The sequence below is a fragment of the Pseudophryne corroboree genome, chromosome 2 (assembly GCF_028390025.1).
Source record: "Pseudophryne corroboree isolate aPseCor3 chromosome 2, aPseCor3.hap2, whole genome shotgun sequence".
NCBI classification, from domain to species: Eukaryota; Metazoa; Chordata; class Amphibia; order Anura; family Myobatrachidae; genus Pseudophryne; species Pseudophryne corroboree.
In genome coordinates this window covers 993,735,199-993,762,476 of record NC_086445.1, presented here as the reverse complement: position 1 = coordinate 993,762,476, position 27,278 = coordinate 993,735,199, and the positions used below count along the sequence as shown (strand labels likewise).

Genomic DNA, 27,278 nt, shown 5'->3' with positions numbered 1-27,278 from the left:
AAATTCTACAAGTTTGACACCTTGGCCGATGAGGACCTAAAGTTTGGTCAATCGGTACTGCAGGGTCATCCGCACTCTCCTGCCCGTACTGGAGCTTTGGTATAGACCCCATGGTCTTGATGTCGTCCCCAGCATCCTCTAGGACGTATGAGAAAATAGGATTTTGAAAACCTACCGGTAAATCCTTTTCTCCTAGTCCGTAGAGGATGCTGGGCGCCCGTCCCAGTGCGTACTTTACCTGCAGTTTAGTTATTACAGTTACACCAGTTGTGTTATCTTGGTTTCAGCATGTTGCTGCAATTAGTTTATGCCTGTTGGCGTGTTATGTTGAATGCCATGTGTGCGGCATAGCTGAGGGTGTGAATTGGTAGATATCTCACGACTAGTAAAGTAATTCCTTTCATCGAAATGTCAGTCTCCCTGGGCACTGTTCCTACAACTGAGTTCTGGAGGAGGGGCATAGAGGGAGGAGCCAGTTCACACCCAATGAAAAGTCTTTAGAGTGCCCATGTCTCCTGCGGATCCAGTCTATACCCCATGGTCTTGATGTCGTCCCCGGCATCCTCTACGGACTAGGAGAAAAGGATTTACCGGTAGGTTATCAAAATCCTTTTTTTTTTTTTTTTATAATATACGTTTCTGTTGGTATGGAAAGTGTCAGGTCCCTAATTTTAGATGCTACATTTTGTTTTAGCCAAAATGTTGTGACTTTGAAAGCATGATGTGGTTTGAGGCGTTGCTGTTTTACGGCTGCGAGGAGAAAGATGACAAGGAAGACGTGGACCGGGCGCTGTTACCGTCCATAGTGGAGAAAGTTATCCTTCCCAAGCTAACAGGTATCATTTCTACATTTCCTTCCATGTGATGAATGTGGCAGCATATAATGGGATCGTGCAGCTGCTTAATCCTGTTAACCAGTTATTTGGAAACTTGGCTAGACAAGAGACCCTATGTGAATATAAATACTCTGCGCCTTGTGTAGTCTGCGTGGGCACGTGTTCTCACCTGTTTCTCAGCTTCTGTCTTACCTTCTGTCTCCGCCTCCCCCCAGGTATCGCTGAGCACATCTGGGACCCCTTCTCAAACACGCAGACAAACAGGCTGGCAGCAGTGCTGCAGAAACTAATTACTGGATACCCCACCATCGTAAATTCTGACAACAAAAGCACAGAGGTATAAATAACGTGCGGCTCTAGAACATGCTCTTAGCACACCACAGAGATTTAAGTGATCAATTCCGATGTAACTCTTCCCAAAAAAATGTTTTTCCATTAGTTTACTTCACGCTTCTGTTCAGTATATGTCACCAGCCGCCCCCTGCAGGCTTCGTTATTTATAATATATGTTTGGAAACATTTTCTGTATAAAGCAAAGTTCTGGCACACATTTTAATAGATTTGTAAGTTCAGAAAGTATTGTAACTTTCCCATAACAATTCAGCTGCTAGGGTTTGTTTTCCATGTATAGTCTGTGGATGATATACCAGTGTCTCACATGTCCTCGCGGCTGACCATGGAACCTAAACTGCGTGCCATGGGGCTTTATGGCAAGCTGTACCACACTAAGGTCCAATCCTAGCACGTACCAAAAAGATAAAGTAGAAAAAATTAATTCATACAGAGAAATACTTGGCCGTAGGGAGAAAGGATCTACACCCAGCCTCTGGGTCCAGTGTCCTAGAAGGGCAGCACCCCATTCCGTGAAGGTGGGGCACCTGTATTATTTGTATAGGTTAGGCATGTAATTGTTGATCATTTTGTGTATAGCCTTTCTCTTTCATCATTCTGGGGGACACTGCGCACTTACTAATGGGGTTAGAGTGTGTGGGTAATGAGTTTGGTACAAAACTAATTATTTTATGTAATTGCTCTTTTTTTTTTTTCTTAGGCACTTCTGAAAGCGTTGCTAATGAGGATGAGGAGAACCTTGGATGATGATGTCTTTATGCCTTTGTATCCCAAAAAGTATGTGGTGGTGTATTTACGTCTGGGTGATGTGTGTTGCTGCTGCAGCACCTCTTTGCTGGTTACTGAGGCTGGATATTAGCAGCATGGTAGCAGGCAGAAGGTAGCCTCGGGGCTCTGGGTTCAACATAGTATAGGCGGGGACTCGTTAGATTGGTTGGCTTATCTGTAAATCATGGGAGTAAGAACTAGCTAGGCAAAAGTATATGTGCTTTTTATTTAGGCTTATGTTACATGTTATTTTTTTCCATTCAAATGTGACATGGGAAATGTTGTCTTTGTATTCATAGTGTGATAGAAAATAAGAACTCGGGACCCTGTGTGTTCTTCCAGCGACAGTTCTGGTCCTCTGTGAAGGTAAGCGCTTTGTAGAATAAACCACAAGAATGCCTTCTTAAATGCAAAAGATTTTTGTGCCAGGTATATTCGTAAAAGCATAAGGCAGAGAAAGCTAAAATAGTTCCCCGTGGAATGGGACAACGTACACATTCATAGTATGGACACACCCAAAGATAAAACAAAGTTATATGAAGGTCTTCTGAAAAAACGCAATAGAAATAGATGGCGGTGTCAAGGTGGGTACACATTAGGCGATGTGCTTGGTGAGCGACATTGCTTAGTGTTTCCCCTCCTGAGCTGGTCCGCCTGACGGCGACCGTACACACTGTGTAATATCGTGCGGTGACATCATGCCGTGGCCTGCCGGATCATGCCGCTTTGGACGATGAGTCCAAATTGAGCTGCATGCACAGCCGAGACCGAGGGTCGTTAACGACCCTCGCATCACTCGTCGTAGTCTGCGTACATACTGGGTGATATAGTTTACTATATCGCTAAGTGTGTACCCACCTTTACTGTTGCAGAAAGATTTTGCCTTGTAATTGCTGTGAATGGAAAATGTCATGTGTCACCCACACTAAATGGGAAAGATACCCCATGCAATAATGGGACACTCAGATTTCAGGTCCATTGAAAGTACGTGTTCAGATTTATTCTTAGAGACTAGCACCATATTCATTTAGTCCTACTGCTATGAGACGCAAATCTATTTCTTACAGAAGAAATTGAAATATTAAAATAGGTAAGTCAGCGGGTTCATATGTTGTACATCACAGTATTAAAGGAATGGATAGTCCTGTTTGCAGCATCATTGAATAAACTTTTGAACCAATTACTGGTGAGCAGTGTGAGATTAGGTGATTGGAGAATGGCAAATACAGTTCCACTGCACAAAGGCAGACGTATAAACTATAGTCTTGATTCTCCTCAATAATGGGAAAATGAATTTAATAAGAGAAAAAAAGAAAACTGTTGAGTTAGACAAATTAATTTTAGTGCTTTGAGGAGATCATGTTAAACAAATTTAGCTGATTTTGTTTTGTTTTTTTCACTCTAAAGTGACGTCTTTGTGTAGAGTATATATGCAGTATACCACAATATATACATTTGGAAGCTAAAAATCCTTGCATATTATGGGCCCTACACACTTGCCGATAACGATGATCGATATGAACGATATCGTTCATATTCGTCAGTGTGTATGCATGAACAATGCACGCCCACGCTATCGTTCATCATTGATCTATCCTCGTTTATACACGCAAGTCAGTTTTGACGATATAGATGTATGTACTCTCATATCGTCCAAATTGATCATCGATATCGGCCAGTGTGTAGGCAAAGCGTCGGCGGCGGCAATATCAACCATTGATTATATTGTTGGTCGATAAAATCGTTAACATCGCCCAGTGTGTAGGGCCCATTACTCAGATGGTGGATTGGCTAAAGAAGCTCAGTAGAGGTACTGGTGACCAGTGGAGGATCTCGCCATCGTCCTGGTTACTGATGTAGCACTAGTGACATTACGTATGGTCTCCATGGAAGAAGGAAAGGAGGAATTACTTAATGTATTTAATACAAAGACTTTGTAACAAGATTGATTCCTTGGGAGAGATGAAACACATGCGATAAAGATTTAGAGAAAACAGCAGTGGACTAAATTGTGGATCTTAAGTTAATAAAACGTAAATGAATGCTTGTGGGCCTAGTAATTATTATTTCCGAAGACTTGGAGGGTAGTCTAGCAGTGGGAACAGCCAGCAGAAAACTTGGCTGTATAGTAAGGAGGATGTGTTTCTGACACACAATAATATCTGAGGGGGTTACAAGGCAAAGACTTCAAGTTGCAGTAACCTCGCTTACAATAGAGAGGTGATCTGATAGAACATTCAGGTGTATACTAAGTTCAAAAAGGCATCATTTAAAATAATAGGATTTCTAGAACATGGGAACATATTTTGAGCTGAAAGGTAACATAAGGAAGAACTTACTGGAGAGGTGATCAACGGGACGGGTACCCAGCAGCTTATAAAGCAGGGATGGGGAACCTTCGGCCCTCCAGCTGTTGTTGAACTACACATCACAGCATGCGCTGCAACAGCATTAGCATGGCCAAATAGCAAAACTGTAGCAAGGCATGCCTGTATGTGTAGTTCAACAACAGCTGGAGGGCCCCATCCCTGTTATAAAGGCTGTAAACTTAGGAACTGGACCTTCTCATCTTTCTGTCTTTGAATACCCAGCTTATTTTTATTTCTGTGTTTGTTCCAAATTGCAGTCAAATGTGAATAACAATAGTGCTATTTGTAGAATGATAAGGTGCCACTTGTGATGCTTTATAAATGTAATAGTAATAATAACAACCCATCTCGCATTGATGTCTCAGTTACTAGGGAACTTCCTGAAGTGGCACGGCATCCTCTCCAACAGGAGCTTGCAGGAGCTGGCAATAGACGGACTGCTGAACAGATATATCCTGATGGCGTTCCAGAATAACGAGAATGGAGAGGACAGCATTAAGAAGGCCCATAGTGTAAGACCTTTCATGGCCCCTCTTATGGTTCAGACATTTCATGGCCCCTCTATGGTTTAGACAAATCATGGCACCTCTATGGTTTAGACCAGTGGTTCTCAAACTCGGTCCTCAGGACCCCACACAATTCACGTTTTCCATGTTACCCAGCAGCTGCACTGTGTATCACTAACTGTCACATTTTAAAAATCTACAGGTGACCTGCAAAACATGAACCGTGTGGGGTCCTGAGGACCGAGTTTGAGAACCTGTGGTTTAGACAAATCATGGCCCCTCTATGGTTCATTCTAACAAACAGAGTTTCTCTATCGTCCTAAGTGGATGCTGGGGTTCCTGAAAGGACCATGGGGAATAGCGGCTCCGCAGGAGACAGGGCACAAAAAAGTAAAGCTTTTACCAGATCAGGTGGTGTGCACTGGCTCCTCCCCCCATGACCCTCCTCCAGACTCCAGTTAGATTTTGTGCCCGAACGAGAAGGGTGCAATCTAGGTGGCTCTCCTAAAGAGCTGCTTAGAGAAAGTTTAGCTTAGGTTTTTTACTTTACAGTGAGTCCTGCTGGCAACAGGATCACTGCAACGAGGGACTTAGGGGAGAAGTAGTGAACTCACCTGCGTGCAGAGTGGATTTGCTGCTTGGCTACTGGACACTAGCTCCAGAGGGACGATCACAGGTACAGCCTGGATGGTCACCGGAGCCGCGCCGCCGGCCCCCTTGCAGACGCTGAAGAGAGAAGAGGTCCAAAATCGGCGGCTGAAGACTCCTGAGTCTTCATAAAGGTAGCGCACAGCACTGCAGCTGTGCGCCATTTTCCTCTCAGCACACTTCACACAACAGTCACTGAGGGTGCAGAGCGCTGGGGGGGGCGCTCTGAGAGGCAAATAAAAACCTTATTAGAGGCAAAAAATACCTCACATATAGCCCACAGAGGCTATATGGAGATATTTAACCCCTGCCTAACTTCAAAAATAGCGGGAGACGAGCCCGCCGAAAAAGGGGCGGGGCCTATCTCCTCAGCACACAGCGCCATTTTCTCTCACAGAAAAGCTGGAGAGAAGGCTCCCAGGCTCTCCCCTGCACTGCACTACAGAAACAGGGTTAAAACAGAGAGGGGGGGCACTGATTTTGGCGATATTGTATATATATAAAAGATGCTATAAGGGAGAAACACTTATATAAGGTTGTCCCTATATAATTATAGCGTTTTTGGTGTGTGCTGGCAGACTCTCCCTCTGTCTCCCCAAAGGGCTAGTGGGTCCTGTCCTCTGTCAGAGCATTCCCGGTGTGTGTGCTGTGTGTCGGTACGTGTGTGTCGACATGTATGAGGACGATGTTGGTGAGGAGGCGGAGAAATTGCCTGTAATGGTGATGTCACTCTCTAGGGAGTCGACACCGGAATGGATGGCTTATTTAGAGAATTACGTGAGAATGTCAACACGCTGCAAGGTCGGTTGACGACATGAGACGGCCGACAATCTATTAGGACCGGTCCAGGCGTCTCAGAAACACCGTCAGGGGTTTTAAAAACGCCCATTTACCTCAGTCGGTCGACACAGACACAGACACGGACACTGAATACAGTGTCGACGGTGAATAAACAAACGTATTTCTCATTAGGGCCACACGTTAAGGGCAATGAAGGAGGTGTTACGTGTTTCTGATACTACAAGTACCACAAGAAAGGGTATTATGTGGGAGTGAAAAAACTACCTGTAGTTTTTCCTGAATCAGATAAAATAAAATGAAGTGTGTGATGATGCGTAGGGTTACCCCGATAGCAAATATTGGCGTTATACCCTTTCCCGCCAGAAATTAGGGTACGTTGGGAAACACCCCTTAGGGTGATAAGGCGCTCACACGCTTATCAAGTGGCGTTACCGTCTCCAGATACGGCCGCCCTCAAGGAGCCAGCTGATAGGAAGCTGGAAAAATATCCTAAAAAGTATATACACACATACGGTGGTTATACTGCGACCAGCGATCGCCATCAGCCTGGAGATGCAGTGCTGGGTTGGCTTGGTCGGATTCCCTGACTGAAAATATTTTATTCATGTAGAGCATTTAATAGGATGCATTCTATATATATGTATGTGAGATGCACAGAGGGATATTTGCTCTCTGGCATCAAGATAAGTGCGTTGTCCATATCTCCCAGAAGATGTCAGGGACACGACAGTGGTCAGGTGATACAGATCCCATACGGCAGATGGAAGTATTGCTGTATAAAGGGAAGGAGTTATTTGGGGGTCGGTCCATCGGACCTGGGGACCACAGCAACAGCTGGGAAATCCAACCTTTTTTACCCCAAGTTACATCTCAGCTAAAAAAGACACCGTCTTTTCAGCCTCAATCTTTCCTTTCCCATGAGGGCATGCAGGCAAAAGGCCAGTCATATCTGCCCAGACATAGAGGTAAGGGAAGTAGACTGCAGCAGGCAGCCCTTTCCCAGGAAAAGAAGCCCTCCACCGCGTCTGCCAAGTCCTCAGCATGACGCTGGGGCCGTGCAAGCGGACTCAAGGTGGGGGGGTAGTCTCAAGAGTCTCAGGGCGCAGTGGGATCACTCGCAAGTTGACCCCTAGATCGTACGAGTATTATCCCAGGGGTAAAGATTGGAGAGTCGAGACATCTTCTCCTCGCAGGTTCCTGAAGTCTGCTTTACCAACGGCTCCCTCCGACAGGGAGGCAGCATTGGAAACAATTCACAAGCTGTATATCCAGCAGGTGATAATCAAAGTACCCCTCCTACGACAAGGAAAAGGGTATTATTTTTCCACACTATATTGTGGTACTGAAGCCAGACGGCTTGGTGACACATAGTCTAAATCTAAAATGTTTTGAACACTTACATAAAAGGTTCAAATCGAGATAAAGTCACTCAGAGCAGTGATAGCGAACCGGAAAAAAGGGGACTATATGGTGTCCCTGGACATCAAGGATTACCTCCATGTCCAAATTTTGTCCTTCTCATCAAGGGTACCTCTGGTTCGTGGTACAGAACTGTCAATATCAGTTTCAGACGATGCCGTTTGAATTATCCACGGCACCCCGGGCCTTTTTACCAAGGTAATGGCCGAAAAGATGTTTCTTCAAAGAAAAAAGGCATCTAAATTATCCCTTACTTGCACGACCTAAAAAGGGCAAGTTCCAGAGAACAGTTGGAGGTCGGAAGAGCACTATCTAAAGTAGTTCTTCGACGGCACGACTGGATTCTAAATATTCCAAGAATCGCAGCTGTTTTCCGACGATACGTCTGCTGTTCCTAGGGATGATTCTGGACACGGTTCAGAAAAAGGTTTTTCTTCCCGAGGAAAAAGCCAAGGAGTTATCCGACCTGTCAGGAACCTCCTAAAACCAGGAAAGGTGTCTGTACATCAATGCACAAGAGTCCTGGGAAAAATGGTGGCTTTTTACGAAGCAATTCCATTCGGCAGATTCCATGCAAGAATTTTCCAAAGGGATCTGTTGGACAAATGGTCAGGGTCGCATCCTCAGATGCACCTGCGAATAACCCTGTCGCCAAGGACAAGGGTATATCTTCTGTGGTGGTTGCAAAAGGCTCATCTATTGGAGGGCCGCAGATTCGGCATACAGGATTTGATCCTGGTGACCACGGACGCCAGCCTGAGAGGTTGGGGAGCAGTCACACAAGGAAGAAACTTCCAGGGGGTATGGACGAACCTGGAAAAGTCTCTTCACATAAACATTCTGGTACTAAGAGCAATCTAAAATGCTCTAAGCCAGGCGGAACCACTCCTGCAAGGAAAACCGGTGTTGATTCAGTCGGACAACATCACGGCGGTCGCCCATGTAAACAGACAGGGCGGCACAAGAAGCAGGAGTGCAATGGCAGAAGCTGCCAAGATTCTTCGCTGGGCGGAGAATCACGTAATAGCACTGTCAGCAGTGTTCTTCCCGGGCGTGGACAACTGGGAAGCAGACTTCCTCAGCAGACACGATATTCACCCGGGAGAGGGGGGTCTTCATCCAGAAGTCTTCCACATGCTAATAAACTGTTGGGAAAGACCAATGGTAGACATGATGGCGTCTCGCCTCAACAAGAAACTGGACAAGTATTGCGCCAGGTCAAGAGATCCACAGGCAATAGCTGTGGACGCACTGGTAACACCTTGGGTGTACAAATCAGTATATGTGTTTCCTCCTCTGCCTCTCATACCAAAGGTATTGAAGATTATACGGTGAGGAGGAGTAAGAACAATACTAGTGGCTCCGGATTGGCCAAGAAGGACTTGGTACCCGGAACTTCAAGAGTTGGTCACGGACGACCCGTGCCCTCTACTTCTGAGAAGGGACCTGCTACAACAGGGTCCCTGTCTCTTTCAAGACTTACCGCGGCTGCGTTTGACGGCATGGCGGTTGAACGCCAGATCCTAAAAGGGAAAGGCATTCCAGAAGAAGTCATTCCTACCTTGATTAAGGCAAGGAAGGAAGTCACCGCGAAACATTATCACCGCATTTGGCGAAAATATGTCGCGTGGTGCGAGGATCGGAGTGTTCCGACGGAGGAATTTCAACTGGGTCGTTTCCTACTTTTCCTACAATCAGGATTGTCTATGGGTCTCAAATTGAGATCTATTAAGGTTCAAATTTCGGCCCTGTCAATATTCTTCCAAAAAGAATTGGCCTCAGTTCCTGAGGTACAGACTTTTGTTAAAGGAGTACTGCATATACAGCCTCCTGTGGTGCCTCCGGTGGCACCGTGGGATCTAAATGTAGTTTTAGATTTCCTCAAATCCCATTGGTTTGAACCATTGAAAAAGGTGGATTTTAAATATCTCACATGGAAAGTGACTATGTTACTGGCCCTGGCTTCCGCCAGGAGAGTATCTGAATTGGCGGCTTTATCTTATAAAAGCCCTTATCTAATCTTCCATTCGGATAGGGCAGAACTGAGGACTCGTCCGCATTTTCTCCCTAAGGTGGTATCAGCGTTTCACCTGAACCAACCTATTGTGGTGCCTGCGGCCACTGGCGACTTGGAGGACTCCAAGTTGTGGGACGTTGTCAGAGCCTTAAAAATATACATTTCAAGGACGGCTGAAGTCAGAAAATCTGACTCGCTGTTGATACTATATGCACCCAACAAGTTGGGTGCCCCTGCTTCTAAGCAGACGATTGCTCGTTGGATTTGTAACACAATTCAACTTGCTCATTCTGTGGCAGGCCTGCCACAGCCTAAATCTGTTGAGGCCCATTCCACAAGGAAGGTGGGCTCATCTTGGGCGGCTGCCCGAGGGGTCTCGGCATTACAATTCTGCCGAGCAGCTACGTGGTCGGGGGAAAACACGTTTGTAAAATTCTACAAATTTGATACCCTGGCAAAAGAGGACTTGGAATTCTCTCATTCGGTGCTGCAGAGTCATCCGCACTCTCCCGCCCGTTTGGGAGCTTTGGTATAATCCCCATGGTCCTTTCAGGAACCCCAGCATCCACTTAGGACGATAGAGAAAATAAGAATTTACTTACCGATAATTCTATTTCTCGGAGTCCGTAGTGGATGCTGGGCGCCCATCCCAAGTGCGGATTATCGGCAATACTGTACATAGTTATTGTTAACAAATTCGGGTTATATTGTTAAGGAGCCATCTTTAAGAGGCTCTTTCTGTTATCATACTGTTAACTGGGTTTAGATCACAAGTTGTACGGTGTGATTGGTGTGGCTGGTATGAGTCTTACCCGGGATTCAAATTGCCTCCCTTATTGTGTACGCTCGTCCGGGCACAGTACCTAACTGGAGTCTGGAGGAGGGTCATGGGGGGAGGAGCCAGTGCACACCACCTGATCTGGTAAAAGCTTTACTTTTTTGTGCCCTGTCTCCTGCGGAGCCGCTATTCCCCATGGTCCTTTCAGGAACCCCAGCATCCACTACGGACTCCGAGAAATAGAATTATCGGTAAGTAAATTCTTATTTTCTCTGGATTGTGTTTAGTTCCAGTTCAACTTTACTGTGACCAGTACAACTATATAACAGAACATGGAGGATTAGCATAAAGTAGATTGGAGAGAGTGATCACTTAGGTCACAGCGCCACCTACTGTTCCTCCAGTATAGTTACTAAAATACTTAGGCTGTAAGCTGTTGCTACACTCCAACAGCCACTCGTTAGCTCAGCTCATAATTTAGCTGCCACTGCTATGTCGGGCAGACAGATACACTTTAATTCAGTCTATTGCTTTGTGAGAAAATAAATAGGGAGCTTTTCCCTAGTGACCCTTTCCGTTGCCTGTTCACTTTTGTCAGACTGGTGTTCCTCGTATATACAGGTTTTACTTTGATTTATTTATTTCTCCAGGTTATCACATATTTTCCAAGGCAATGGTTTTCAAATCTTAAAGGAGGGAAAACCATTCCACAGCTAGAAAACTTTGTACGGTATCTCACGCACCTGGCTGGTTTCATCTATCGGCAAAATGTTGGCTGCTCAGACATGGAGAAGAGAAACGCCAGGTGAGATTATGGTATATCGTAAGACTTTTACTGTGTACTTCCACTGGTATCTGCATGTAGTTGCAAGTATTCCTTAAAAGTGATCTCCACAGTGATCTCTCTGCTGCTTAGTGTGGTGTAGCCTGTAATGGCAGACCGGTCTTTCCTTTCTGTTTAAATGGTATCCTGAAAATGGCAGCAGGGGTCCAGCCAACCTCTGCACCCATTGTCAACTTCACCAGGTTCAAAGGTCTCTTTGAATCGTCATGCAGTGGCCATTTCAAACCTGGTCACCACAGGGGTATATTGTTGCTGAGGGCACTGGGTAGAATGGCTACCTCTGATACCGCGAGCAGAACTAGGTCCCCCCCCCATGTGATGAATGAGGTAGAATGGTAGGTAGGCAGTTGTAGTCACAAAGTGTGTGAGATTTTTTTTTATGTCCTGTAAAATACAATATAACATGACGTTGGCCACAAAATGACACATTAGTCACAGTATTGAGCCCACATTCAGGAGAGGACAAGCAGGCCCTAAGGGTTTACTCAGTGCTGTATTATCTCAGGAGTTTGATTATCACTTAGATTAGATTGGTGCATCCAATACTATCTAGAGTTGGGCAGGTTTAAGCTTGTAATCAAAGGAGGAATGTGTTTCATTAGCTGATGGAGTGGTGACTACGTGCGAAACATTGTACAGTCTTCGATCTGTTTAGTATATACAGTCCACTTCAATGGCAGAAGCCATCTTGCTTGTGTAAGTACGTTTCTAGAGTTCTGCTGAACCAGTCTCCCTTATGTTTCTATGCGTGGTTGTCTACAGGCATTATAGAGGAGCAGCCACCAAAGGAGGAATTACAGTAATTCATGTGTTAGCTCACACAGGGCGGGATGTACTAAAAGAAAAATGCGATAAAACCTCCGAAAACGGGTTTTATTGCATTTTCTCTAACGTCCTAAGTGGATGCTGGGGACTCCGTAAGGACCATGGGGAATAGCGGCTCCGCAGGAGACTGGGCACAAAGTAAAAAGCTTTAGGACTACCTGGTGTGCACTGGCTCCTCCCCCTATGACCCTCCTCCAAGCCTTAGTTAAGATTTCTCTAACGTCCTAAGTGGATGCTGGGGACTCCGTCAGGACCATGGGGAATAGCGGCTCCGCAGGAGACAGGGCACAAAAAGTAAGCTTTTAGGATCACATGGTGTGTACTGGCTCCTCCCCCTATGACCCTCCTCCAAGCCTCAGTTAGGTTTTTGTGCCCGTCCGAGCAGGGTGCAATCTAGGTGGCTCTCCTAAAGAGCTGCTTAGAAAAAGTTTTTTAGGTTTTTTATTTTCAGTGAGTCCTGCTGGCAACAGGCTCACTGCATCGAGGGACTTAGGGGAGAGAATTTCAACTCACGTGCGTGCAGGATGGATTGGATTCTTAGGCTACTGGACACCATTAGCTCCAGAGGGAGTCGGAACACAGGTCTCACCCTGGGGTTCGTCCCGGAGCCGCGCCGCCGACCCCCCTTACAGATGCTGAAGATTGAAGGTCCGGAAACAGGCGGCAGAAGGCTCTTCAGTCTTCATGAAGGTAGCGCACAGCACTGCAGCTGTGCGCCATTGTTGTCACACACTTCACACCAGACGGTCACGGAGGGTGCAGGGCGCTGCTGGGGGCGCCCTGGGCAGCAATATATAATACCTTTTATGGCAAAAGAATACATCACATATAGCCATTAAGGCTATATGTATGTATTTAACCCATGCCAAATGTCTAAAACTCCGGGAGAAAAGCCCGCCGGAATAGGGGGCGGGGCTTATTCTCCTCAGCACACAGCGCCATTTTCCTGCTCAGCTCCGCTGTGAGGAAGGCTCCCAGGACTCTCCCCTGCACTGCACTACAGAAACAGGGTAAAACAGAGAGGGGGGGTATATTTTGGCGATATTTTTATATATTTAAGCGGCTATAAGGAACAACACTTATATAGGGTTGTTCCCATATATATTATAGCGCTTGGGTGTGTGCTGGCAAACTCTCCCTCTGTCTCCCCAAAGGGCTAGTGGGGTCCTGTCTTCGATAAGAGCATTCCCTGTGTGTCTGCTGTGTGTCGGTACGTGTGTGTCGACATGTATGAGGACGATGTTGGCGTGGAGGCAGAGCAATTGCCGATAATGGTGATGTCACCCCCCAGGGAGTCGACACCGGAATGGATGGCTTTGTTTATGGAATTACGTGATAATGTCAGCACATTACAAAAATCAGTTGACGACATGAGACGGCCGGCAAACCAGTTAGTACCTGCCCAGGCGTCTCAGACACAGTCAGGGGCTGTAAAGCGCCCTTTACCTCAGTCGGTCGACACAGACACTGAATCTAGTGTCGACGGTGATGAAACAAACGTATTTTCAAGTAGGGCCACACGTTATATGATCACGGCAATGAAGGAGGCTTTGCATATCTCTGATACTACAAGTACCACAAAAAGGGGTATTATGTGGGGGGTGAAAAAACTACCTGTAGTTTTTCCTGAATCAGAGGAATTAAATGATGTATGTGATGAAGCGTGGGTTAACCCAGATAGAAAAATGCTAATTTCAAAAAAGTTATTAGCATTATACCCTTTCCCGCCAGAGGTTAGGGCGCGCTGGGAAACACCCCCTAGGGTGGATAAGGCGCTCACACGCTTATCGAAACAAGTGGCGTTACCGTCTCCTGATACGGCCGCCCTCAAGGATCCAGCTGATAGGAGGCTGGAAACTACCCTGAAAAGTATATACACTCATACTGGTGTTATACTGCGACCAGCCATCGCCTCAGCCTGGATGTGCAGTGCTGGGGTCGTCTGGTTGGATTCCCTGACTGAAAATATTGATACCCTGGATAGGGACAGTATTTTATTGACTATAGAGCAATTAAAGGATGCTTTCCTTTATATGCGAGATGCGCAGAGAGATATTTGCACTCTGGCATCGAGAGTAAATGCGATGTCCATATCTGCCAGAAGGAGTTTATGGACGCGACAGTGGTCAGGTGATGCGGATTCCAAACGACATATGGAAGTATTGCCGTATAAAGGGGAGGAATTATCTATCGGATCTGGTGGCTACGGCAACTGCCGGAAAATCCACTTTTTTACCTCAGACCCCCTCCCAACAGAAAAAGACACCGTCTTTTCAGCCGCAGTCCTTTCGTTCCTATAAGAACAAGCGGACAAAAGGACAGTCATATCTGCCTCGGGGCAGAGGAAGGGGTAAGAGAGGGCAGCAAGCAGCCCCTGCCCAGGAACAGAAGCCCTCCCAGGGTTCTGCAAAGCCCTCAGCATGACGCTGGGGCCTTACAAGCGGACTCAGGAACGGTGGGGGGTCGACTCAAGAATTTCAGCGCACAGTGGGCTTGCTCACAGGTGGACCCCTGGATTCTACAGGTAGTATCTCAGGGTTACAGGTTGGAATTCGAGAAGTCTCCCCCTCGCCGGTTCCTAAAGTCTGCTTTGCCAACGTCTCCCTCGGACAGGGCGACGGTATTGGAAGCCATTCACAAGCTGTTTGCTCAGCAGGTGATAGTCAAGGTACCCCTCCTACAACAGGGAAAGGGGTATTACTCCACGCTATTTGTGGTACCGAAGCCGGACGGCTCGGTAAGACCTATTCTAAATCTCAAATCTTTGAACCTGTACATACAAAAATTCAAGTTCAAGATGGAGTCACTCAGAGCAGTGATAGCGAATCTGGAAGAAGGGGACTTTATGGTGTCCCTGGACATAAAGGACGCTTACCTGCATGTCCCAATTTGCCCTTCACATCAAGGGTACCTCAGGTTCGTGGTGCAAAACTGTCATTATCAGTTTCAGACGCTGCCGTTTGGATTGTCCATGGCACCTCGGGTCTTTACCAAGGTAATGGCCGAAATGATGATCCTTCTACGAAGAAGAGGCGTATTAATTATCCCTTACTTGGACGATCTCCTGATAAGGGCAAGATCCAGAGAACAGCTGGAAGACGGAGTAGCACTAACCCAACTAGTGCTGCAACAACACGGGTGGATTCTGAATTTTCCAAAATCTCAGTTGACCCCGACGACACGTCTGCTGTTCCTGGGAATGATTCTGGACACGGTTCAGAAAAAGGTGTTTCTTCCGGAGGAGAAAGCCAGGGAGTTATCCGAACTTGTCAGGAACCTCCTAAAACCAGGGACAGTGTCTGTGCATCAATGCACAAGAGTCCTGGGAAAGATGGTGGCTTCTTACGAAGCGATTCCATTCGGCAGATTCCACGCACGAACTTTTCAGTGGGATCTGCTGGACAAATGGTCCGGATCGCATCTGCAGATGCATCAGCGGATAACCTTATCGCCACGGACAAGGGTGTCTCTTCTGTGGTGGTTGCAGAGTGCTCATCTGTTAGAGGGCCGCAGATTCGGCATACAGGACTGGGTCCTGGTGACCACGGATGCCAGTCTGAGAGGCTGGGGAGCGGTCACACAAGGAAGAAACTTCCAGGGAGTATGGTCAAGCCTGGAGATGTCTCTTCACATAAATATACTGGAGCTAAGAGCGATTTACAATGCTCTAAGTCTGGCAAAACCCCTGCTTCAGGGTCAGCCGGTGTTGATCCAGTCGGACAACATCACGGCAGTCGCCCACGTAAACAGACAGGGCGGCACAAGAAGCAGGACAGCAATGGCAGAAGCTGCAAGGATTCTTCGCTGGGCGGAAGATCATGTGATAGCACTGTCAGCAGTATTCATTCCGGGAGTGGACAACTGGGAAGCAGACTTCCTCAGCAGACACGATCTACACCCGGGAGAGTGGGGACTTCATCCAGAAGTCTTCCACATGATTGTGAACCGTTGGGAAAAACCAATGGTGGATATGATGGCGTCCCGCCTCAACAAAAAACTGGACAGGTATTGCGCCAGGTCAAGAGATCCTCAGGCAATAGCTGTGGACGCTCTGGTAACACCGTGGGTGTTCCAGTCAGTGTATGTGTTCCCTCCTCTGCCTCTCATACCAAAAGTACTGAGAATTATACGGCAAAAGGGAGTAAGAACGATACTTGTGGCTCCGGATTGGCCAAGAAGAACTTGGTACCCGGAACTTCAAGAGATGCTCACGGAGGATCCGTGGCCTCTACCTCTAAGACGGGACCTGCTTCAGCAGGGACCGTGTCTATTCCAAGACTTACCGCGGCTGCGTTTGACGGCATGGCGGTTGAACGCCGAATTCTAAAGGAAAAAGGCATTCCGGAAGAGGTCATTCCTACACTGGTAAAGGCCAGGAAGGAGGTGACTGCACAACATTATCACCGCATTTGGAGGAAATATGTTGCGTGGTGTGAGGCCAGGAAGGCCCCCACGGAGGAATTTCAACTGGGTCGATTCCTACATTTCCTGCAAACAGGATTGTCTATGGGCCTCAAATTAAGGTCCATTAAGGTTCAAATTTCGGCCCTGTCGATTTTCTTCCAGAAAGAATTGGCTTCAGTTCCTGAAGTCCAGACTTTTGTAAAAGGAGTACTACATATACAGCCCCCGGTTGTGCCCCCAGTGGCACCGTGGGATCTTAATGTAGTCTTGGATTTTCTCAAATCCCATTGGTTTGAGCCGCTCAAATCGGTGGAGATGAAGTATCTTACATGGAAAGTAACCATGCTACTGGCCCTGGCTTCAGCCAGGAGAGTATCAGAATTGGCGGCTTTATCATATAAGAGCCCATATCTGATTTTCCATACGGACAGGGCAGAACTGCGGACGCGTCCTCATTTTCTGCCTAAGGTGGTGTCAGCGTTTCACCTGAACCAGCCTATTGTGGTGCCTGCGGCTACTAACGAGTTGGAGGATTCCAAGTTGTTGGACGTGGTCCGGGCATTGAAAATATATATTTCAAGAACGGCTGGAGTCAGAAAGTCTGACTCACTGCTTATATTGTATGCACCCAACAAGATGGGTGCTCCTGCTTCTAAGCAGACGATTGCTCGTTGGATTTGTAGCACAATTCAACTTGCACATTCTGTGGCAGGCTTGCCACAACCTAAATCTGTCAAGGCCCATTCCACAAGGAAAGTGGGCTCATCCTGGGCGGCTGCCCGGGGAGTCTCGGCATTACAACTCTGCCGAGCTGCTACTTGGTCAGGGGCAAACACGTTTGCAAAATTCTACAAATTTGATACCCTGGCTGAGGAGGACCTTGAGTTCTCTCATTCGGTGCTGCAGAGTCATCCGCACTCTCCCGCCCGTTTGGGAGCTTTGGTATAATCCCCATGGTCCTGACGGAGTCCCCAGCATCCACTTAGGACGTTAGAGAAAATAAGAATTTACTTACCGATAATTCTATTTCTCGTAGTCCGTAGTGGATGCTGGGCGCCCATCCCAAGTGCGGATTGTCTGCAATACTTGTACATAGTTATTGTTACAAAAAAATCGGGTTGTTATTTGTTGTGAGCCGTCTGTTCAGAGGCTCCTACGTTTGTCATACTGTTAACTGGGTTCAGATCACAAGTTATACGGTGTGATTGGTGTGGCTGGTATGAGTCTTACCCGGGGTTCAATATCCTTCCTTATTGTGTACGCTCGTCCGGGCACAGTACCTAACTGAGGCTTGGAGGAGGGTCATAGGGGGAGGAGCCAGTACACACCATGTGATCCTAAAAGCTTACTTTTTGTGCCCTGTCTCCTGCGGAGCCGCTATTCCCCATGGTCCTGACGGAGTCCCCAGCATCCACTACGGACTACGAGAAATAGAATTATCGGTAAGTAAATTCTTATTTTTGTGCCCGAACGAGAAGGGTGCAATCTAGGTGGCTCTCCTGAGCTGCTTAGAGAAAAAGTTTAAAGTAGGTTTTTTTCTTTCAGTGAGACCTGCTGGCAACAGGCTCACTGCATCGAGGGACTAAGGGGAGAAGAAGCGAACTCACCTGCGTGCAGAGTGGATTGGGCTTCTTAGGCTACTGGACATTAGCTCCAGAGGGACGATCACAGGCCCAGCCATGGATGGGTCCCGGAGCCGCGCCGCCGTCCCCCTTACAGAGCCAGAAGACTGAAGAGGTCCAGAAAATCGGCGGCAGAAGACGTCCTGTCTTCATTAAGGTAGCGCACAGCACCGCAGCTGTGCGCCATTGCTCTCAGCACACTTCACACTCCGGTCACTGAGGGTGCAGGGCGCTGGGGGGGGCGCCCTGAGACGCAATAGAAATACCTTTTTTTTGGCTAAAAATACATCACATATAGCTCCTGGGCTATATGGATGTATTTAACCCCTGCCTAAATTACAATAAAAAAGCGGGAGAAAGGCCGCCGAAAAGGGGGCGGAGCCTATCTCCTCAGCACACTGGCGCCATTTTTTCCTCACAGCTCCGTTGGAGGAAGGCTCCCTGACTCTCCCCTGCAGTCCTGCACTACAGAAACAGGGTAAAACAAGAGAGGGGGGGCATAAAATTGGCATATAAAGATATACAGCAGCTATATTAGGGAAAAACGCTTATATAAGGTTATCCCTGTGTATATATATATATATATATATATATATATATATATATATATATATATATATATATATATATATATATATAGCGCTCTGGTGTGTGCTGGCAAACTCTCCCTCTGTCTCCCCAAAGGGCTAGTGGGGTCCTGTCTTCTATCAGAGCATTCCCTGTGTGTGTGCGGTGTGTCGGTACGTTGTGTCGACATGTATGAGGAGGAAAATGGTGTGGAGGCGGAGCAATTGCCTGTGTTAGTGATGTCACCCTCTAGGGAGTCGACACCTGACTGGATGATCTTATGGAAAGAATTACGTGATAGTGTCAGCACTTTACAAAAGTCTGTTGACGATATGAGACAGCCGGATAATCAGTTAATACCTGTACAGGCGTCTCAAACACCGTCAGGGGCTCTAAAGCGCCCGTTACATCAGGTCGATACAGACACGGACACTGACTCCAGTGTCGACGGTGAAGAAACAAACGTATTTTCCAGTAGGGCTACACGTTACATGATCACGGCAATGAAGGAGGTTTTGAACATTTCTGATACTACAAGTACCACAAAAAAGGGGTATTATGTGGGGTGTGAAAAAACTACCCGTAGTTTTTCCTGAATCAGATGAATTAAATGAGGTGTGTGATGAAGCGTGGGTTTCCCCCGATAAAAAACTGCTAATTTCTAAAAAATTATTGGCATTATACCCTTTCCCGCCAGAGGTTAGGGCGCGCTGGGAAACACCCCCTAGGGTGGATAAGGCGCTCACACGCTTATCAAAACAAGTGGCGTTACCGTCTCCTGATACGGCCGCCCTCAAGGAACCAGCTGATAGAAGGCTGGAAAATATCCTAAAAGGTATATACACACATACTGGTGTTATACTGCGACCAGCAATCGCCTCAGCCTGGATGTGCAGCGCTGGAGTGGCTTGGTCGAATTCCCTGACTGAAAATATTGATACCCTGGATAGGGACAGTATATTATTAACTATAGAGCATTTAAAGGATGCATTACTATATATGCGAGATGCACAGAGGGATATTTGCACCCTGGCATCAAGAGTAAGTGCGATGTCCATTTCTGCCAGAAGAGGGTTATGGACGCGACAGTGGTCAGGGGATGCGGATTCCAAACGGCATATGGAAGTATTGCCGTATAAAGGGGAGGAGTTATTTGGGGTCGGTCTATCGGACTTGGTGACCACGGCAACGGCCGGGAAATCCACCTTTCTACCCCAAGTCACCTCGCAGCAGAAAAAGATACCGTCTTTTCAGGCTCAGTCCTTTCGTCCCCATAAGGGCAAGCGGGCAAAAGGCCACTCATATCTGCCCCGGGGCAGAGGAAGGGGAAAAAGACTGCAGCAGACAGCCTCTTCCCACGAACAGAAGCCCTCCCCCGCTTCTGCCAAGTCCTCAGCATGACGCTGGGGCCTTACAAGCGGACTCAGGCACGGTGGGGGCCCGTCTCAAGATTTTCAGCGCGCAGTGGGCTCACTCGCAAGTGGACCCCTGGATCCTGCAGGTAGTATCTCAGGGGTACAAATTGGAATTCGAGACGTCTCCCCCTCGCCGGTTCCTGAAGTCTGCTTTACCAACGTCTCCCCCCGACAGGGAGGCGATATTGGAAGCCATTCACAAGCTGTATTCCCAGCAGGTGATAATCAAGGTACCCCTCCTACAACAGGGAAAGGGGTATTATTCCACGCTGTTTGTGGTACCGAAGCCAGACGGCTCGGTGAGACCCATTTTAAATCTGAAATCCTTGAACACTTACATAAGAAGGTTCAAGTTCAAGATGGAGTCACTCAGAGCAGTGATAGCGAACCTGGAAGAAGGGGACTATATGGTGTCTCTGGACATCAAGGATGCTTACCTCCATGTCCCAATTTGCCCTTCTCACCAAGGGTACCTCAGGTTTGTGGTACAGAACTGTCATTATCAGTTTCAGACGCTGCCGTTTGGATTGTCCACGGCACCCCGGGTCTTTACCAAGGTAATGGCCGAAATGATGATTCTTCTTCGAAGAAAAGGCGTCTTAATTATCCCTTACTTGGACGATCTCCTGATAAGGGCAAGGTCCAGAGAACAGTTAGAGGTCGGAGTAGCACTATCTCAAATAGTACTACGACAGCACGGTTGGATTCTAAATATTCCAAAATCGCAGCTGATTCAGACGACACGTCTGCTGTTCCTAGGGATGATTCTGGACACAGTACAGAAAAAGGTGTTTCTCCCGGAGGGGAAAGCCAGGGAGTTATCCGACCTAGTCAGGAACCTCCTAAGACCAGGCCAGGTGTCAGTGCATCAATGCACAAAGGTCCTGGGAAAGATGGTGGCTTCTTACGAAGCGATTCCATTCGGCAGATTCCACGCAAGAACTTTTCAGTGGGATCTGCTGGACAAATGGTCCGGATCGCATCTTCAAATGCATCAGCGGATAACCCTGTCTCCAAGGACAAGGGTGTCTCTCCTGTGGTGGTTACAGAGTGCTCATCTCCTAGAGGGCCGCAGATTCGGCATTCAGGATTGGGTCCTGGTGACCACGGATGCCAGCCTGAGAGGCTGGGGAGCAGTCACACAGGGAAGAAATTTCCAGGGCTTGTGGTCAAGCATGGAAACGTCACTTCACATAAATATCCTGGAACTAAGGGCCATTTACAATGCCCTAAGTCAGGCAAGGCCTCTGCTTCAGGGTCAGTCGGTGTTGATCCAGTCGGACAACATCACGGCAGTCGCCCACGTAAACAGACAGGGCGGCACAAGAAGCAGGAGGGCAATGACGGATGTTGCAAGGATTCTTCGCTGGGCGGAAAATCATGTAATAGCACTGTCAGCAGTGTTCATTCCGGGAGTGGACAACTGGGAAGCAGACTTCCTCAGCAGACACGATCTCCACCCGGGGGAGTGGGGACTTCACCCAGAAGTCTTCCACATGATTGTGAACCGTTGGGAAAAACCAAAGGTGGACATGATGGCGTCCCGCCTCAACAAAAAACTGGACAGATATTGCGCCAGGTCAAGGGACCCTCAGGCAATAGCTGTGGACGCTCTGGTAACACCGTGGGTGTACCGATCAGTGTATGTGTTCCCTCCTCTACCTCTCATACCCAAGGTATTGAGAATCATAAGAAGGAGAGGAGTAAAGACTATACTCGTGGCTCCGGATTGGCCAAGAAGGACTTGGTACCCGGAACTTCAAGAGATGCTCACGGAAGACCCGTGGCCTCTACCTCTAAGAAAGGACCTGCTCCAGCAGGGGACCATGTCTGTTTCAAGACTTACCGTGGCTGCGTTTGACGGCATGGCGGTTGAACGCCGGATCCTGAAGGAAAAAGGCATTCCGGATGAAGTCATCCCTACCCTGATCAAAGCCAGGAAGGATGTAACTGTGCAACATTATCACCGTATTTGGCGTAAATATGTTGCGTGGTGTGAGGCCAGGAAGGCCCCTACAGAGGAATTTCAACTGGGTCGTTTCCTGCATTTCCTGCAAACAGGACTGTCTATGGGCCTAAAATTAGGGTCCATTAAGGTTCAAATTTCGGCCCTGTCAATATTCTTCCAAAAAGAACTAGCTTCAGTTCCTGAAGTTCAGACGTTTGTCAAGGGGGTACTGCATATACAGCCTCCTTTTGTGCCTCCAGTGGCACCTTGGGATCTCAATGTAGTTTTGGGATTCCTAAAATCACATTGGTTTGAACCACTCACCACTGTGGACTTAAAATATCTCACATGGAAAGTGGTAATGATGTTAGCCCTGGCTTCAGCCAGGCGTGTATCAGAATTGGCGGCTTTATCCTATAAAAGCCCTTACCTAATTTTTCATACGGATAGGGCAGAATTGAGGACTCGGCCTCAATTTCTTCCTAAGGTGGTTTCAGCATTTCACTTAAACCAGCCTATTGTGGTGCCTGCGGCTACTAGGGACTTGGAGGATTCCAAGTTGCTAGACGTAGTCAGGGCCCTGAAAATATATGTTTCCAGGACGGCTGGAGTCAGAAAATCTGACTCGCTGTTTATCCTGTATGCACCCAACAAGCTGGGTGCTCCTGCTTCTAAGCAGACGATTGCTCGTTGGATTTGTAGTACAATTCAGCTTGCACATTCTGTGGCAGGCCTGCCACAGCCAAAATCTGTAAAAGCCCATTCCACACGGAAAGTGGGCTCATCTTGGGCGGCTGCCCGAGGGGTCTCGGCTTTACAACTTTGCCGAGCAGCTACTTGGTCAGGGGCAAACACGTTTGCTAAATTCTACAAATTTGATACCCTGGCTGAGGAGGACCTGGAGTTCTCTCATTCGGTGCTGCAGAGTCATCCGCACTCTCCCGCCCGTTTGGGAGCTTTGGTATAATCCCCATGGTCCTTACGGAGTCCCCAGCATCCACTTAGGACGTTAGAGAAAATAAGAATTTACTTACCGGTAATTCTATTTCTCATAGTCCGTAGTGGATGCTGGGCGCCCATCCCAAGTGCGGATTGTCTGCAATACTTGTACATAGTTATTGTTACAAAAATCGGGTTATTATTGTTGTGAGCCATCTTTTCAGAGGCTCCTTTATCATGCTGTTAACTGGGTTCAGATCACAAGTTGTACGGTGTGATTGGTGTGGCTGGTTTGAGTCTTACCCGGGATTCAAAATCCTTCCTTATTGTGTACGCTCGTCCGGGCACAGTATCCTAACTGAGACTTGGAGGAGGGTCATAGGGGGAGGAGCCAGTGCACACCAGGTAGTCCTAAAGCTTTTTACTTTGTGCCCAGTCTCCTGCGGAGCCGCTATTCCCCATGGTCCTTACGGAGTCCCCAGCATCCACTACGGACTATGAGAAATAGAATTATCGGTAAGTGAATTCTTATTTTTATGTGTACTAACCCCCGTTTTCGTCATCTCTTGATGGCAATACCCTATAGAAGCCTATGGGCTTCTTATTGCCGGCCTCCGCCGCAGATGCTGAACCCCCCTCCCCCCCGGCATACCTTCCTCCAGGCAGCCCTGGTCCCAGAAGGTAAACTCCTCCTCCCCCTAGCAACACCCGGAGGTCTGGCTGCTGGGAGGAGGAGGAGGCGGCGGCGCCGGGGACAGCCTGCTTCCCGGCAGGTAAGCAGGTGGAGACCCCAGTGAGGTGACCCAGGTGGAGACCCTCTTCACACCACCTCACAGGTATTGCGGGGGGCCTCCGTCACCGCATTGCGATGTTAATCGCATATGTTAGTACATATGCGATCAACATCGCGTGTGGGATGTTAATGCATCCCGCCCTGAGGCTGATTTTGCACTCAGCCTGTGGAACAGAATCTGCAGTCCGCAAGAGACCAGGCACAAAGCGAGCTGTCAACGATGGCTTGCAGTCAGATAAATCTGCCTTTTGTGTGCAGTAAAGTAGCAAAGTGTTCAGAGATATCCGCTCACTGCACCTATTAATCGCTAATTTCATTATCTCTATTATTTTTTTTTCAATATCACTAATGATTTTCCTGTTTCTACTCAGGGACCAAATCAGACAGATCGTAAAATTACTAGCAAGCATGAGGGCACTGGAAATCGCTGCAGCTGTTGCCAACGACTACAATGTGAAAGATGTCAAAGCTTCATCCGATGGGAAACAAACTTGAACAGGCTGCAAGCTTTTAACTCATTCCTGTCTCTTTTTGTACATATCCTGTATGTAAAGTTTTCTTAACCTGTATAAAGTGGTGTTGCTTTTAATGCGAGAGTCAACATTTCTACAAGACAAAGGACTGACGGACAGTTGTAATATATTCACCTAGTCCCTTGTACATAGCTCCGCCCATGCATCAGTCCACACGTCCTGTATGAGTCTTGGGTGCCATGAGATGACGTGGCTGCAGTGCTATGCTTAACGTACGGAGACATGGCAGGCAGGAAGCGGTGTCTTCACTGGGACGTAAACAGGTTTTAATGATGCAGGATACCAGTGAATGAAACATTTTTACAGAATTACAGCCCGGAGCCACGAGAGCGGTTATTGGATATGAGGAACCCATGATGACTGTTCTGTCTCCACTTGCAAATGACTGAAGAAGTATTAAAGTCGTATCTATTGCTAAGTAAGGGGGGGTTATTTATCAAATTAAATCTTTCCTGATCCTTTGTAAGAGGTAATAGTGGTAGTACATGTTCTAGACGACTACTGGCAGATCTTACACCTCTGCTTACATTTAATCTTTGAGTGCACATTGTGGAGGCAGCTCTCATTGTGGTCCATGAGTGGAGCTTGCAAGGACCCTATGAAACCTCGTGCCCTAGTACCGTCTGTGTTATAAACTGATACATTCATATAAACGTTGTGTGGACTCGCATGATGATAGCCTCAGCCTTGTGTGTCCGGCAGACGCATTTTATTACACTAACACTGCCTTGATTCTCACATTGGCGCAGATGTATTAAGCCTGGAGACGTGATAAAGCAGTGATAAGTGCAAGGTGATAACGCACCAGCCAATCGGCTCCAATATGTAAAATGACAGGAGCTGACTGGCTGTTGCGTTATCACCTTGCACTTATCACTGCTTTATCACTTCTTCAGTTAATACATCTGTCCCATTGTGTCCTATCCCTTTTTTTTTTTTCTGAATTGTGTCGCTATTTTGTGTATTGTGTACAAAGAATACTTCAATGAATCGTGTACAGACTGAGCTTTATGAAAATTCATGTATTTTTTTTTAAATTTGCAAAACGGAGTACATTTCTTTCTTGGCTTTTTAAAAGTTGTGTTTTGTTTTTTGTTTTATTTTAGTTTTATTTCAAACCATGTTTAATGTACTGCTTTATGCTTAAGCTGCTTGCAGTGAGCGAGTTATTTTATTATGGGTTATCATTTTCTTGCTTCAACCCACAAAAAGTGAAAGTCTGTGTCAGGTAGAGTAACAAAAATAAAAGCCCTCCTACCGCGGTGCCAGTCATGAGTGGGAACCTCAATCCTATCTGTCAGTCACAGAGATTGCAGCCTCCACATTGCGTTATACAGATATATACAGTGATGAAATGGCCTGCTTTAACTCTGTCTTGCATCATATTTTCTCTTTCATCCACTAGGGGACACTGGAGCATCCTTATACAGTAGGGGTGTGAAGCTTGCAACCTCCTCCCTCAGTTTGGAAAATTGTGCCAAGGAGGTACAAGCACAGAAGGAAGCTCCTGCTCCATGAAGATTTATTTATGTATTTAATCATTTATGACTGGCCCAATCGCTCCTAACTAAAGGGAGGGTGCAGGTTTCTAGAGGAAAAGATGGTTAATGCCCGATCCCACCTAGATGAAAGGGGGTGCAGGCTTTACCAGATGAAAAAGCTGCGTCCCCCTAATAAAAGGGGGACAAAGTTCAGGTTTAAGATTAGTGCTGCGTCCACTAATGAAATAGGGGACAAAGCCAAGATGATTGTGTGAAACAAGATCCCTTGCATCTCTCTACAGGAGATCAGCATCTGTAAGTACTGGTCGTATATGAGATCCCTTAACCTCACGATCCCTCAGCCTAAAAACCCTCAAGTGTTAGTAAAGGTGCCCTGACAGTGAACACTGGCCTCCCCTGTTAAACTGTGGGGAGATCAAAAGCGCCGCACATAGCTCCCGTTTAACTAGCAGACGCGCTGCCCGGAGCCATTTCAGAACAGAGGACGGGCCAGCCGGAGCGCACAGCTCATTTACACATAGAGCTGCGCTCCGGAGGACGTCGGGGAAAGCACCGCTACGCGTAGACGGGGGCAGTGAGTGTCGGGCGCTACTAGGTTACACGCGCTGCGGGGGGGCGGATCCACTACACGCAGTGCCTCACAAACAACCGACTTTGTTAAAATGGAGGAGGCTGACAGCAGAGCAGCAATAAAGGGTTTATTTAATAGCGGCCCCCTAATATCTATTAGACTGGGTACACATGGATGTTACCTCATAATTTGAATGGTGGCCATTTTAGAAATTCAGTTTTGGCGCAAGGTTCGTTACAGTGGGGGGGGGGGGGTTTACTCCCTCCCTAATGAAGGCAGCCAATTAGCTCAGGGGGTGGGACCCTACATTAATTCAGGCTCCCTCTGCTGTTGAACATTATATAGGGAGATGCTAAAAGGGATCTCCTGTATTTTCATCATTCACTTTTTATATTTCTTTTTCATCCACTAGGGAGCACTGGAGTACTCTTGGGTTATGGACTGGGCGTAGCCGGAAATGGCACATATTTAAATTAGTAACTGGCCATCCCCTCCATAATCCCATAGAGCCTTCAGTATTTTTCTGTGCCTCTAGCGGAAGGTACTGAGGACTGAATGTCCTGTGATTCTTCAAGCAAGATTATTTTTGGTTTTTCTACCTGATCCCTTCCCAACTTATCAGAGAAGTTCGGGTTAGGGATCATTGGTGCTGCATTAGCAGCAGATGGTCTGCCGGCGCTCATACAAAGGGCCCCACCATTGACTAAAATCAGCGCAGCTGATTGCAGCCACGGGCTGCACAAGGACGCAGGACGGCGCTTACAGGAAAGTCCCGTCATGGCCTCCGCAGGTGGTGCAGGTACTGAGCGGTAGGCAGCTCTC

General features: G+C 47.3%; 1 protein-coding gene across 1 annotated transcript in view; it reads left to right on the top strand.

Annotated features, from left to right (window-relative positions):
* The window catches only part of PAXBP1 (PAX3 and PAX7 binding protein 1), a 100,215-nt gene extending 75,371 nt beyond the window's left edge, over nt 1-24,844 (top strand). The window contains exons 12-18 of the mRNA XM_063956452.1: nt 695-836; nt 1,052-1,173; nt 1,888-1,964; nt 2,255-2,321; nt 4,690-4,836; nt 11,144-11,298; nt 24,222-24,844. Coding sequence (XP_063812522.1) covers nt 695-836; nt 1,052-1,173; nt 1,888-1,964; nt 2,255-2,321; nt 4,690-4,836; nt 11,144-11,298; nt 24,222-24,345 — 834 coding nt within the window. The 3' untranslated portion in view covers nt 24,346-24,844. The remainder of the gene's footprint in view (nt 1-694; nt 837-1,051; nt 1,174-1,887; nt 1,965-2,254; nt 2,322-4,689; nt 4,837-11,143; nt 11,299-24,221) is intronic.
* Nucleotides 24,845-27,278: the final 2,434 nt, after the last annotated feature.